Below are 15,609 nucleotides of genomic sequence, written 5' to 3' on the forward strand. Positions count from 1 at the left end.
CACTGCCTTTATCCCTCTTAAGCCTGGCGTTGGCTCTTATCCTTCACTTTGAACATTGTTGCATAGTTTCAGTCAATGAATTCTCCAAGCACAGTGTTCCCTAAGGGTTTATTTGATGAGTCCCCATTCAACCTCCGTCGTGCTTTGTCTTCTTTATCATCACACATTCACTATGCTTGGAGAGCTTAAAGGCTTACGTTAACAGGCTGAATCATGCTGTAAATTGGCTGTTTTCAAGAGGAAACCTAGTATCTTACAGTATGGGTCCTGAGCAAAACAAAAATAATCAGTGGCACTGTCCTAGTGTGTTTTTCTGTATGTGTACTCAATTTCTCAAAGATACATCCCCATAAATCAAGAAACATGCACAAATCAGGACATCCTGACTGAGACAATGAGGTACTGTAGGCTGTATGTTTAAGTCTGAGGCTTTTTCGTGAAGGCAACATCTGTCTCTCCATTGCTCTACAGCTCCAGTGTTTTCACTGATTGCTACAGACATTGTGTGTGTGTGTGTGTGTGTGTGTGTGTGTGTGTGTGTGTGTGTGTGTGTGTGTGTGTGTGTCTGTCTGATCTTTTGTCTTCATGTTGCCCTGATAGCTGTTGTGTACAGTAGAGGGTGTGTGTAATGTTTATGTTCTGCTGGGTGGGGGCTAGGTGAACATTTGGCTGGACTGCTGTGTGACTCTAATGAAAGTGGTCCGGCGGCTCAGTTCCTTCAGCTTTGCAGCTCCTACATAAGTACAGGTGGAGCGCAGGCCACCCAGGATGTCTCTGACGGTGTTCTCCACGTCACCCTTATAGGGCACCTGCACTGTCCTGCCCTCAGACGCCCTGCACGCACACACAACAAGCAGGATGCGGGGCTGTCAGTGGAAGTTCAGTCAAATTTCACAGAAAAACAACCAAGATGAATACTACATTCCTCTTAGCTTGCTAGAATACATGCCATAAAAATTACAACTTACTCAACACTACACAGAACATCATATATTTCAGTCTTAACTGGAGATATTAAGTCAGCCATAAAGACAACAAATAACCTAATGAGTCTGGAAAAGGGTCTTGTAATCACAAAAATATTGTTGTTTTTGTTTTAAAAGACCACTGTTAAACTACAAAAAGAAACATAAATAATTAAATTTATACTGACTTTGTCCATTGACCCTGAGATTGTGCAGTATTAAAAAAGCAGGCCATCTCCTCTGGGATGTGGCCTGTTTATGACAACACTCAGTCATACATCTCACCTGTATTCTGCCACACCACCAACATATTTCTTCATGGCTGTATCTGAACTCATCCCATAGAACATCTTGAACTTCTTCCCATCCTTTTCAATGATTTCACCAGCACACTGGTCATGGCCAGCTAGCATACCCCCGAGCATCACAAAATCTGCCCCTGCACCTGGACCACCGCAAACCAACAGTAAAACAGTCATCCCTGAATTTATTGTAGATTTCTGCACTACCAGCTTTACTAAAACACTTACCAAAGGCTTTGGCAACATCTCCTGGACAGCTGCAGCCTCCATCCTGAAGAGAAATGATTAAAAAACATGAGTTTTCTTTTCATTTTTTTTTCCTGTCTCTGGGTACGTGGCTAACATAAGAAAACAGGAATAATTAAGAACAGAATTAGTAGAAAACATTTTTAAAAATACACACAAAATTAAGCATGCAAGATGGCTGCAATGTACTCTTTTCAATTTTAATTGTTATAAAACATAACGTGCTTGTAGCTACATTAGATTCATAGCTTGATTAAAAAAATTAAAGCTACTAAACATAGGGTGACCAGACGTCTTCTTTTACCCGAACCCGCCCTCCCCTACTCCGATTGGTTCGCTTGAGTGAGAAGGGGGCGTGGTGAACTAGCCTAAAATCTTCGGGTTGGACGGTCTGACTGTAGATCTACCGTTATTGGTCGATAACCTTCTCTGTAAACATTTAATTGGTCAGTCTGCACGTCAGCAGTCGTCCACCCACCCCTACTGGTCACCCTACTAAACATCTTAGCAGAATGACAATATTAGGGGTAATTTTCAGCAACACTTTCATTAAAATAGATGAAAACTGTAGTATAAAGTTTTATTATTTTCAGAAACAACAGTGACTTCAGATAGAGACCCTGTTAAGGTCTATTCCACTTCCATGTTAAACTATCTATGGCGGTTGAGCAGAGACAGACATAGCACAATTGTATACAGGTAGGGCCTGCCCTCTTGTGGTAGCCTCTTGTAAGTACAAGTTGATTTTAAACTCGGCGGTCATTTAGCTTCACTGGAGGAACGAGTCTAAACGTGTTCGTCATTATGGAGGACTCACAGAGATTATGTGTCCTTTTAGTCCATGGGCAGAGTCAGCACACTCAATAACAGCACTTAACTGAGGGTAACCCACTCCAGTCTTGATGCGGGTAGTACATACAGAACCTGCAAACACAGTTGTTTAGGGTTGAGTTACATTTGATTGCATTGAACTTTAACCCTTAAAACTTAAACATAGTGCAGGCCCACAGTTCAGGTTCGGCTTTAACAACAAGAGAACTGAAATATATTCTGATTAGTAAGTGTTAAGGGCAGCACAGTCTCACAACAGGAGTCCTAGGGTTATGGGTTCTAACCCTGCCCCTTGTCACAGTCTGTGAGGAGTGAGGTGTGTCATGTTTGTGTCTGTGTGGTTTCCCTGTTCTCAGGTTTCCACCCACGATCCAAAAAACACACTGACTGGCTGTTCAAATGTGTCTGTATGTGAGCGAATGTGAGAGTGAGAGTGAAAGTGAATGAGTGTGTGTGTTATGCTCTGTCTAGAGTGTATTAATGTCTTGTGCAAAGCCATTCCATGTATGCTTCCGACCCACCACAACCCCTTTAGAGAAGCAGTTACAGAAAATGAATGAATAAGCGATTATTACATGAAAATATTAAAGAAGCTTTCTGGAATAAAAGCAGTAATTAATGCTTATTTATCAGGATTCATGATGTGTCTTTATGTTTTTAACAATCAGTGTCCTCTCACTACAGAGCCCAGTCTGTAAATGCATTCCATAACACCCTGCGCATCCATCCACCCCATCACAAGGTGATAAAGACATTTTGACTACTAGCAGAAAAAATGAATAAGGCTTAAATAGCTTCTCTAACCTTCGGAATACATCATCAGTAGGAGTTCTTCCAGTTTTTAAACAGGAACATTTACCTTTAGAAATTCAACTACCACGGTACTGGGAAGGCAGAAGGTATGTTTACAGCAGTCAGATCATATGTTTTTTTTTATGGAGTTGAAGGGGTAATTTAAAACAGCAAATTTAGGGATTTCCATAGAAAGCAGTGATATAATATCATAAGTCTTTTAAATTGTTTTGTGGTGTAAATCCAAGCCAGTATTTCAGTCAAAGCTGCGGCTTTTGTGGGACAAGCAGAACTAGTCCAGAGCTTTGTGTCTTGTTTTGAATGTATGAAAATGGTGCACACCTGGTCCAATTCCCACTTTGATGATATCAGCTCCAGTCAGAATGAGTTCCTCCACCATCTCTCCTGTTACCACATTTCCAGCCTGTTCAGATCAGAATCATTCATCACAAGGCATTTTGAATAATGGACAATGTCTGATGGTTTTCTGCTTGGTGAATAATTACTTGGCTGGCTCACCATGATGGTGTGGTTGGGAAACCTCTCTCGGACTGTTCTGACAAATTCCACAAAGTGCTCTGAATATCCGTTGGCCACGTCCAGGCAGATGTACTTGATCAAAGGAATGGCTTCCAGAATGCTGCACAGTTTGTCCAGATCGGCCTTGCCGCTGCCCGAGCTGGCTGCTACATGCTGGGGACAAAAAAAAAAATTCTTAGAACTTGGAATGACAGACATGGAAAAAGTGGTGCCAGGTAACAGCCTTCAAAATATTATAATTTTAAATAATCAGTCATAAAGAAGCAGAGGTCTAATATTTTTGGGGTTTTTGATTATTTATTTATATATTTTTAATGGATATCAAAATAAATTCACAGTGACAATATTAAGGAGGATAATTCTTGATTTTTTTGGTGGTAGGACAGTGAGAATTCTGGTTCAATTATCGTTTTTGGAAGACCTGATTATAAAGAAGGTCATATAGCAACATACTCAGATTTCTTAGATCAGATTTAAGGTATTACCAGATTTCAAGAACACCTGGATTTCATTTTGATAATCTGATATTTCTTATCTTTTTTTCTTTTGCTCTCTTCCCTTTTCCAACTTTGTTCATTTGTGGTAATAGAACAGGGAAACCGTAAACACCAAATATTTATTTCAATGCATCTACCATGAAACAGTAAGAAATTAGCCCCTTTTATGTGGTTTGGCATTAAAAACCGGATTCTAAAAACGTTGGGACACTAAACAAATTTTGAATAAAAACTGAATGCAATGATGTGGAGATGGCAAATGTCAACTCTACAGTGCAAAGAGGAAGCCATTTCTAAGCAAGCTCCACAAGCTCAGACGTTTGCACTGGGCCAGGGGTCTTTTAAAATGGAGTGTGGCAAAATGGAAGACTGTTCTGTGGTCAGATGAGTCACGATTTGAAGTTCTTTATGGAACATTGGGACGCCATGTCATCCGGACCAGAGAGGACAAGGATAACCCAAGTTGTTGTCAACGCTCCGTTCAGAAGCCTGCATCACTGATGGTATGGGGTTGCATGAGTGCTTGTGGCATGGGCAGCTTGCATGTCTGGAAAGGCACCATTAATGCAGAGAACTATGTTCAGGTTCTAGAACAACATATGCTCCCATCTAGACGTCATCTCTTTCAGAGAAGACCCTACATTTTTCAACAAGATGATGCCAGACCACATTCTGCAGCAATCACAACATCATGGCTACGTAGGAGAAGGATCCGGGGACTGAAATGGCGGCCTGCAGTCCAGATCTTTCACCTATAGAGAACATTTAGCGCATCATAAAGAGGAAGGTGCGACAAAGAAGGCCCAAGACGATTGAACATTTAGAGGCCTGTATTAGACATGAATGGGAGAGCATTTCTATTTCTAAACTTGAGAAACTGGTCTCCTCTGTCCCCAGACGTCTGTTGAGTTTTGTAAGAAGAAGAGGGGATGTCCCAACTTTTTTGGGATTTGTTGACGCCATGAAATTTTGAAACAACATATTTTTCCCTTAAAATGATACATTCTCTCAGTTTAAACTTTTGATCTGTGATTTGTGTTCTATTCTGAATAAAATATTAGATGTTGGCACCTCCACATCATTGCATTCAGTTTTTATTCACAATTTGTTTAGTGTCCCAACTTTGGAATCCGGTTTGTATATGAACTCCTCAGTATATGAATATATACACACACACACACACACACCACTAAAGGTACTCCATGTTTGTAAGACAAAATACAAGGATGCCAAATATTTTAGCACGTTCATGTGAGAGTATATAGAGAATGGCGAAGCAGTGCTGAATCTATTTTGAAACAAATTGAATTTATTATTGACTGAAATTTCTTTCTAGGAAATTGTTGCCGGATTATCTGAACTTATCAGAAAATGTACATCACTTCCTTTTGTCCTTGTGCCTGGTCAATTTAAGTATCATTTGTGATATTAATGAAAGGACAAACATTTGCATGTTATGTTCCACCAACAATATTAATCAATAATACAATGTTTCATAACCCACCTCCCACCACAGACTTATGAAGAGTGGTTAGGAGACAGGAACCATGCACATAAGAAAACAGTGGTGCTCTTTCACTAGACACAGATTAAAAATGTATCCATATTTTAATGTTACCTCCAAGCACTCTGGATGATCTGCTGCAAACGTCTTCCACTCTTCCAGGGAGTAGTGTTTGTGGATGGTGGTGAAGAGTGTGTGCTGAGATAGATAGATAGATAGATAGATAGATAGATAGTGAGACAGAGAGGGGGCAGAGAGGAAGAGACATGTTTTGTTCTACTGAAAATTAAACTTGCCACAACATACATTATCCCAACATAGAGCATTCATTCTTTCATTGTCTGTAACGACTTATTCAGGTCAGGTGAATAAGAACACACCATGGAGGGGGTGCCAGTCCTTCACAGGGTGACACATTCACACTTTTGGACACTTTTGACTTGCAATCCACCTACCAACGTGTGTGTTTGGACTGTGGGAGGAAACTGGAGCACCTGGAGGAAACCCACGCGGACACAGGGAGAACACACCACACTCCTCACAGACAGTCACCCGGAGCGGGACTCGAACACACAACCTCCAGGTCCCTGTAGCTGTGTGGCTGCACCACTGTGCCGCCCCCAACATAGAGCAGTTATTTACTAATAATTTGGGCTTGTATCTTGGCGTTATACTCGAAAATATCTGGGGTATATTTGACTTTTTCTGAAATTAAAGATATTAATAATTAGATGTTAGATTTACAGGTACTTGGTACTAGAGTAGATGCGGGAATATTTTTGGACGTTTCGGGGTCAGGCTGTAGGTTGGTGTTCTGAACAGATGCTCACCTTGCTCAGCACCTGTGCCATCTCAAATGTTCCTGTAGTGTCCATGTTAGCAGCAATGACTGGGATGCCATTGTAAGTCTGTTTTGAGTTGCGGAATGTGAAGGTCCTCTGCAGGTCCACCTGACAGAGAGATAAACAAGGGCAGCTATATTAGGCCACACATAAACACACGAACTGCAGCTTACAGATTACCTTTTACAGTAGTTTCTCTCTTGGTGTGTAACTGTCTTAAATTCATCACGTAAAGTGTTGAAAATAAAAACAATTTTTAGACACTTGTTAGGAATTTTCTGACAATCAGCCATGGGAGAATTAGATGGGTCAGGGAATGATATTGTTTCAGGTTCTGGGTGACTAATCAAGCTCAAGCTCATTTACACTAAAGAATGCAATTCCACGTCTGCACAGCCCAGGGATAGGAGGGTTAACACCTCTCTAGACGATATATTACTTTAAAGTAACTGAATTCACAAACATTTGTATTTTATTCAGACGAAGTGATGTAACTAGGATATATTTTGCACAAAAACCAATAAATTAATATTAAAATATAAATCTCTTTAAACTATACTTACTTGGTACTAAATGTGTAATATTGCAGGTTGTCAATGTCAGTTTGAAGATGATTACCATGGATAAGCTGCATTATGAATAACGAGGGAGGTGAATATCTGTTCCGTGTAGTGTTTATGGAAGCTAAATATGATATGTTGTTTAGAAATTAGACCTTTCTCTGATTCATAACCATACACACATTTCTGTAAGACAGAGGCACAGTAAACATCCTAGAAGGACTTGTAGCCATGGGCTCCAGGGTAAATGCTCCCACTCTCATGCCCCAGGCCCCCAAGTATTTCTGACACTGATTAGATGTATTATTAATAGGAGTGCATGTGCACATACCAGCATGTCTTCCATGAATCAAGCCTCATTGCCTCTTTTCGGCTCTCACTCCTGCTCCATTTCATAGAATTAATCTTTAAATCATTTATAACCACATTAAGGATTTTTTTAGTATCATGAGAGAACAACTTTACACTGTTCTGTGAAGAATGAACAAAAAATGGCCTGTTTTTTTACTTTATTTTAAGACGTTTTCATTTCAGAAATATAATTTTATGACAAGTATGATATGGACAACAGTGCTGTGACTGTATCTGACAGTTCCTGACTGCAGTTTGTGCTGAATCACTGCAGGAACATTTCAGCAAACCACTCTGTGATGTAACCTGATTTCTTATTTTTATACAGGTTTATACACACACACACACACACACACAATCAGATCCAATTATGTCAGCTGTGGTTGCCCTCTCTGCAGTGTGAATCACTGCCTGATTAAATGAATTTGTCCATGAAATAGCTCTACACAATTATGCTTGTATTGTCTGAGTAGCATGTTTTCATTGATATTAATATTTAATTATAACAGGGTTGTTTTGTAAGGTTTTTGTCCAGCGTCAAATGCAGCATGAGAATGGGCTTATGCATCATGTTGAGCCTGCTAGGCACCGACCAATCAAATCCACTGAGCGGCTAAAGGCTCTGCTGGACTTTGACGTCATCCTGCAGTGAAATGCAGAGTGAAAGAGAATACCCTCTCGCTCATGAGATCAATGACTGAGACAGACTCTCCCTGGTTATGGATCAGCATGTCTTACAAGGGCCACAACATGCTGAATGGAGCTTTGCAACATCTTTTTATTTGGCTGGAAAACAAATAAAATGTGTTTGTTTTTGGAACAAAACCTTGTACATTGTTAGTTGTTTATATTTTTTAAAACAAAAATGGTTTATTCTCTTCGAATATTTCATGATCGAGGAATTAACAAATGCTCAAATATAGGAATAAAACAATGTCTCTATCAACTGCCACTGAAAGTCCTCCTCTTGAAAAGTTATCATGTGGGAGATACAAGGTGTTTGATGTCAGTAATGATACAGTGGTCTATTACTGTTACTAAGATATCTAAGATTGAGATACTGAAAATAGCAATGATATGTATTTATTATAAAATGTACCTGCATTATTTACCTAAACACAGAAAAGTGTCATCAGCTTAACGACACCCAGAACAATGTTATCTCCCTCCATATGACCACCAGGAAAGTGTTACTCTCTCTGCAGTAAGTTAATACATTGCACTACAATGCGTCCGTTCCTGTTGTGTGTGGGGGCTGAAGATCAAATCCACAGCATGCTGGAGTCTGTTCTCGCTGACATTTAACACAGAGTGCTCTTCAAGCCTATTTTTAAACGCATTTTCAGCACACTGGCCCGGCTCATGTTGCTCTACCTTCACTTGATCATTTGTCACTGTGAGCCGGCCCTCTCCCTCAGGGTTGAGTATCTGGGTTAGATTCAGCCTACATCAACAGCAGATGATGGAGGAGAAATTGAACGACAGGCTGCACTCAGATCAGCTCTGTTCAAACGCAGGCTCGTAGTGAAGCTTTGTCATAGGCCTAAACAGAGCCTTAGCCACGTTAATGTGACCTCAGCAAGGTCAGCTTTACTGACTACAACTTGCTCCCCTGCACACAATACACACCAACACAACACCTTCAGACTCCATTACACTCAAATGTATACAACTTTGACATTCACTTTACTTCACAGGTATTGATGTCTGGAGTTTTGCTTTTATTTCACAGAATTGGACCTGTAAATATGATGCACGATACCCATTAACTGACACTCAAACGTTTAGAATGCCTTTGCTTCCCTGTGCAGTTCTCATTATGGAGTGTTGCCCTCACAATGCTCATAAGCAACAAGTTATCATTTCCGTGATATTCCTTGTTCTATTACTACTACAGCAACCAACTTCCCCTTCGTGATCATCACAGTAAATCCATCTACCACCTCCCAAACCATATGCTGAGCTTACCTCTGACCTGCTCTTCAGGCTGCTCCTTTTTGGTCTGAACAGGACATCTTTAAAGTCCAGTTTGAGGTCTGCATCCACTCGGGGCATGGCTGTGGGCCTGAGCGTGTAGGAGATTCTCCTCAGCTGGGTCGGTGCAGTTACAGCTGCGCAGGTCCAACCACCAAACCCGAATCTGCAGAAGCCCAGCGTATTTATAGAGAAGAAAGGGCCATCCCAGCCCAAGCCCCCATGGCTTTATTTGGTGAGGCCCCTGTACTCCCCTTCTCTCCGTCTTCCCTCTCCCTCTTTCCCCCTCCTCTCTCTCTCTGTGGACTGGCAGGAGCAGCAGCAGCAAGTAAGCTTCCCATCTGGCCAGCTGACACACACACATATATATAAACACACGCGCACACGCACACACACTGCGGCTCAGCACGGCACTGCAGTATGCGCAAGAGCATGCGAGCAGGGCCATTACTCCCTCAACCCTGTCCAAGCAGTCCCCTAAGGAAGCGAGACAAAGTGGGGTTGATGAGGAGAAGAGAGCAAGACAGGAAAAAGCTTTTGATGCGTCTCACCAACTTAATGGCTTAATAAGACATGAAAAAATGTTTGATAAGTAATTTCATTTTTTTATTTATTCAAAATTTCCAGGTTTTTAATTTACATTTCTATGACTGTGATAGGATATAATTATCAGATAATTAGTAATCTCCTTAAAAAAACATTTCTTGCCTGTCTGCTTGATTTACAAACAAAACCCTGTAGAAAAAAGGTATGCTTTTTAAAAAAGTAATGCTGCGTATGGATTTTAAAAGAGAATGAGCGCCAGTCAATATCTCAAATAATTATTTTGTTTTTGTATTTATGACCCTCATAGTTCAGTGATAAGTCTTGTACTGTAAATATGCTCTAGTATTAAATATGGGATATTTTTTCTCTAATGGTGCCAGGGATTTTTCCTCTCTTTCTGAGCACCGTTTATATTTGGTGTGAGATTGTGCCTTGGTCTCTGAAACTGTTTTTTTCCATTTATCTTCTTTTTGTTTAATGTCATCTTAATTTCAGTCAAAACACAGCACGTGCAAACAACAGACGCTGTGTTTTTCTTTGGTACAATCTGCTCGAGTCGCTTGGTCAGCCTTTGCATTTAGGTTGCTTCCATGTGGCAGATAGGAACAGAATCATGTGACTATGGCTTGGTAGTGTGGTTTTAAAGGGACAGTACATGAACACACAGTGGGGACATAACAGAATGTAAAATAAAAAGGGATATAATTGATATAGACAAGATTTTGTTGATTTTGATTCATTTTTATTAATTGCCCAGCCTTAATGCAGAATAGAAAATGTGCATTTAAAAAGACACGTCACGGAAAGGCATATCCCCCTTCACTATTGAAAAAGTGAAAAATTTACAATTAAAAAAACAATTATTATTATTTTCAGTGCTTTTTAACAAAACAAATGATAAAATTTCAACATTTAAAACACCCCTTCTTCCAAATTCCCTTACAAACCAACAATGGGGTTTATATAAAATTCCTGATTGACTAAAGGTCACTTGACAAAACTGACAGCTTCACTGTGCTAAGACACTCCTTCCAGCTTGATGACCCAGGCCTCTGCTGGGGTGCGGGGCAGTTCAGGCAGAAGCATGACGAGGCCAAAATCATGCAAAGGAGCCCATTTTAGAGGGTCAGGGTTACCAAGCAGTGTCACCTAAATAAAGAAGGTGAGACATAAATGGACTACATTGCTGTGCATTTTTAATCATATAAATAGCCTACGCAACTGAAGTGCAAAAAGCTACAGAAGCATTTACCTTTGTGTTATCTGAGGTCTTGGGGGAAAAGAGCTGGAAGGAGTACTGCTGTGGATTTTTGAGAAAGATTGCATACACAGCCGAGTTTGTGGAAGTGTACCTGTAATAATTGGAAGGAAAGTGAAACCCTGATGCATTCAAACAGATACTGTTTTGTTATAAAGTACCTAAAGCAAACAAAAAACATTACTGTATCAAAACGATTTCACTTCTGTTTCTGTAAATGCCAAACAAGAAGTCACACAGACATGTCACAAGCACAGAGCACACCTTATTGGTTAGGACTGAAACTCTAATTAATTTCCTGCAAGCGATTTCAGATTCTTTTCAGACAACTAAGCTTTCCACATACAGTAGTCCTGTGAAAACATTAGGATCATATGTCTATAGTCCAAAAAAATATTTTTATTACGGTGTTCCTTTGCCTTGTCTATTTCAAAGAATTCCTACTATACCGTGTTACAAGACAGTGTCAGTGATTAAACAGAATCACTCTCATTGATGCTTTAATCACATATCCATCCACTGCTGCTAAGCAACTGGAGAACAGGTTTTTCTTTAGTCTCCCCCCACTCCTGGACTTTTTATAATGAAAACAACTGAACAACTTCCTCCTCTCTTTATCTCTTTAACAAACAGAGATTTAGGTCCAAGATACAGGAACGACATTTGTTCTGATTGGCTGCTGAGTTGTGATCAAAAACAGTCCATGTTATAAATTCTAATATCTTTGAGGTAATTAGAGTGGTTAGATACTGTAAGCTGAACATGTGATTATATGTTAATGAGATGCTTTTTATGAAATCACACAAGTCATTAAACATTTAAAAAAAATTTTTAGCTTACTTTCCATATATGGACCGCACAGACTGGGGAGTAAATTTAGAATATTTAACAATGTTTCCATACAATATGAAAGTTTTAATTAAAAACATTTAATTTTTCATTATACAGATCCCTGGATGGGGTGGCAGTGCTTCACAGGGCAACACATACTCATACATTCACTCACGCGTATGGACGCTTTTGAGTTGCCATTCCACCTACCAACATGTGTTTTTGGACCACGGGAGGAAACCCACACAGACACAGGGAGAACACACCAAACTCCTCTCAGACAGTCACCCGGAGCGGGACTTAAACCCACAAACTCCAGGTCCCTGGAGCTGTGTGACTGCGACACTACCACCGTAGAAGGGAATCGTTTAGATTGTATCTTGGAACAGATTAGCCTGTAACCATGTTTTAACTGAGTTTATTGTCAACATATTACCAGAATAAAGACCTTATACTGAGCTACAGACCAGTAATATCTACCAATAGCAAGGCTGTGCACATCTTTGTCACGTTATCTTCCTTAGCAAGCTTTGAAAGAGTCTATAATATCTCACTAGAATTAAAAGAAGTTGACTTAATTCTAAACTTACCAGACTTGCACAGTTCCATTCTCAGTCTGTACCCTCCATGGCTTTGTGCTGTAGATAGCCTCCCCATTAATTTTCATCCACTCTCCAATTCCTCTAAGACGTTCCTCAAACACAAGTGGGATTTTGCCATCTGATGCAGGCCCTATATTCAGCAAATAATTTCCACCTAGAGCCACAGTGTAGACAAGGTCCTGCAGTGGGGAAATAGTAAGTTAAAAGTGTTAGCATTACTGTAGCCACACAGAATTTGAAAGATTAGGACACTTTTTTCCAAACAATTTCATAGCAGGTATAATTTACTATACGTTTAATGACAGCTTAGTTTACCTTCATAATAGTGGGTAAATCCATCAAGTCGCTGAGTTTCATGTTTCTACGGTAACCCCAGGAGTGCATGTCAATTGAATTACATTTCTCCCATTTATGCTTGGGCGGCTCGGTAGGAGTGTACTTGTCAGCACAGTTATAGTAACCGCCATGTTTACAGTAGCACCCACTCCCCCATCTGTCATTAACCACAATAACATCCTGCAGGGGAAACATGGCTTATGAATATTAAATCACCAAGATTTTAAATAATAATATAAACATTTAGCATTTATATATCCAACCTTCACTGGACTGTCATTGTAAAGCCAAGCTAGGAATTGTGTTGAGTTCCAGTAAGTGTCAGGAGCTTCCCAGTCTCCATCAGACCAAATTAGTTCTGGCTTGTACCTGAAAAGTCCAGATGTCACAAAATGATCATGTACACAGGTTAAAATGAGGAACTGTATGTTTTTACTAGTCACATGTCACTTAGATTTTCAGGTCTAGGTGTGTGGATACAATGCAGCCATCATCCAATCAGATTTCAGCATTTGTTTTTGAAGATGTCACATGATATGAGGAATGTGCAGGTGCTCACACTTACCTTGTGACCAGATCATAGAGCTCTGGCATGGCTTTGCTAAAAACAAAGTCTTGCTTTGTGTAGTTGGACGCCTTGTCACTGAGGTAGAGGGGATGGAACCATTCAAACAAGGAGTGGTAGAGTCCAAAGTGCACAGACCTAGAGAATACACATTAGCGTTAAAAACATAGAGCATTATATCCTAATAATAACAACAACATGACCACCTAATAACTCATGTATCACAGAAGAAAGTCAGAAAGGCAGTATTTAACTAATTGTTATGTGAGTAGCTACAAATTCATGCCATATAAAGTAAGATTAACTGTTTGTCATAATAAATTGTGTGTACATCATTGTTTGATAATAACTGATAATCACTGCAGTCCTTGTATTTCATACTTGAAGAATAATATCATGATACTCATTGTGATATTTGACATATTGCACAGCACCACCAAGAGACACCAGATAGATGTGAAACAAACATGAGTGCACACACTTTCTTTTCCTAACAGCATTTGCCAGATCTCCTACAATGTCCCGATGAGGTCCATTAAGAACAGAATTCCAGTTCCAGGAAGTCGAGGACTCCCAGTTTGTGAAGCCTTCGTGGTGTTTAGAAGTGAACACAATATACCTGTTCATCAGATACAAAATGAGAACAGATTACAGGGAGAATATATATATATATATTTTTTTTTTTTTGTTTTTTTTTTTTTTTTTTTAAATGTATTTTTTTGCCTAGCCTTTTCACCAGTAAGGTGAATAGTAATACATACGTCACAGCTTCTATTTATCCATTAACACCTTCACTCACTTAGCCCCAGAAGCTTCGAAAATTTCAGCCCATTCGTCCGGGTCGAAGAACTCAGCTTTGAAGTCAGGAGCGAACTCTGCGTAGGTGAAGCCCGGGGGGTAGTTCTTCTCCATGAAGGAGATGTAACTCGGGATTTTCTGGCCCTGCCAGTACCACCAGAACCACTCGCTGCCGAAGGATGGCACAGAGAAAACCCCCCAGTGGATGAAGATGCCGAATTTGGCCTCGTCGTACCAGGAGGGGAGGGGTCTCGCGTCCAGACTCGGCCAGTCCGGAGTGTACCGGGCTCTTTTACCGGACACACACAACGCAGCGCAGAGAAACAGCAGCACAAATCGGGGACTCCGCACCTCCATGTTGAATTAAAGTTACTCTGAGCTCATTCACGTCAGCGTTCTACTGGAACTGGGCTCGTAATTTAATCTCAGTGGTAACCAGTTGTATGTGTAACTGTCTGCATGGTTCTCTCGGACAGGCTGGACCGGTTGCTTCTTTTTTACCTGTTGCTGTTCCGTCTTGGTCATATGATTCATGGCGGTCATATGATTCACAAACAAAGACCGGTGAGTTTGCGCAGTACCGCTCGGCATTCTAGCTCTTTCAGTGAGTCGACTCTTCATATGTATCGACTCTCTATGAACAATCCCTCTGTAGTATTGACAGTATTTTGCTCCCAAAATTTGTCACGTTAATGATATTGTTAAGAGTTGCGGTGAGTTACACACAATGGTCCTATTTAATAATAACAAACAACAACAACAATAATACAGTGGCGTTGTAGTGTCGCTGTCTTACAACTCCAGGGTCCTGTGGTTGTTTGTTCAAGGTTCACTCTGAGTGATTGTCTGTGAGGTGTTTTATCCGTATGTCTGCGTAGATTTCCTCCCTCAGTCAAAACAAATAAATAAAATAACATTAAATATGTTAATGTTTGCCCAATCATTTTAATGAAACTCCATTATTACTTCTCAAGTTTTAAAAATGTAATCCTCGTTCAACTTTTAAGCTGGAAACACCAAAATTTGCCAGACTGTGTCCTATACCAAAATACTGTGCTTGAGTTTCTTTCAGATTTAGTGTATGGTTTACAAACAACATTCATTCAAATATGATATGGTATCCCATAAGAACTAACTGTCTGAATGTTTGACACATTTAACTGCCCCAAATATGTTATACACAGTCACTCACATATATTACACAGACATGCAAATTTACCATCGTATGAGATTTCTTAGAAACCACCCTGGACGCAAAATTTTCTACCT

The 15,609-nt window shown here is 40.1% G+C and overlaps 2 protein-coding genes across 2 annotated transcripts; both read right to left on the reverse strand.

The window, feature by feature from the left end:
- Positions 1-202: 202 nt before the first annotated feature.
- On the reverse strand, positions 203-9,609 carry gmpr (guanosine monophosphate reductase). The gene is made up of 9 exons (XM_066675226.1): positions 9,399-9,609; positions 6,508-6,627; positions 5,792-5,875; positions 3,656-3,829; positions 3,479-3,560; positions 2,331-2,437; positions 1,496-1,538; positions 1,251-1,410; positions 203-834 (listed from the first exon to the last, which is right to left on the reverse strand). The coding sequence occupies exons 1-9, from the start codon at positions 9,483-9,485 to the stop codon at positions 654-656; spliced, it is 1,038 nt and encodes a 345-aa protein (XP_066531323.1). The 5' UTR covers positions 9,486-9,609; the 3' UTR covers positions 203-653.
- A 451-nt stretch (positions 9,610-10,060) lies between these two features.
- Positions 10,061-14,855, reverse strand: fuca1.2 (alpha-L-fucosidase 1, tandem duplicate 2). Its single transcript, XM_066674495.1, has 8 exons — positions 14,342-14,855; positions 14,024-14,161; positions 13,543-13,680; positions 13,241-13,346; positions 12,957-13,157; positions 12,630-12,820; positions 11,203-11,302; positions 10,061-11,099 (listed from the first exon to the last, which is right to left on the reverse strand). The coding sequence occupies exons 1-8, from the start codon at positions 14,695-14,697 to the stop codon at positions 10,968-10,970; spliced, it is 1,362 nt and encodes a 453-aa protein (XP_066530592.1). The 5' UTR covers positions 14,698-14,855; the 3' UTR covers positions 10,061-10,967.
- Between the last annotated feature and the right edge of the window lie 754 nt (positions 14,856-15,609).

The sequence above is a fragment of the Hoplias malabaricus genome, chromosome 6 (assembly GCF_029633855.1).
Source record: "Hoplias malabaricus isolate fHopMal1 chromosome 6, fHopMal1.hap1, whole genome shotgun sequence".
NCBI classification, from domain to species: Eukaryota; Metazoa; Chordata; class Actinopteri; order Characiformes; family Erythrinidae; genus Hoplias; species Hoplias malabaricus.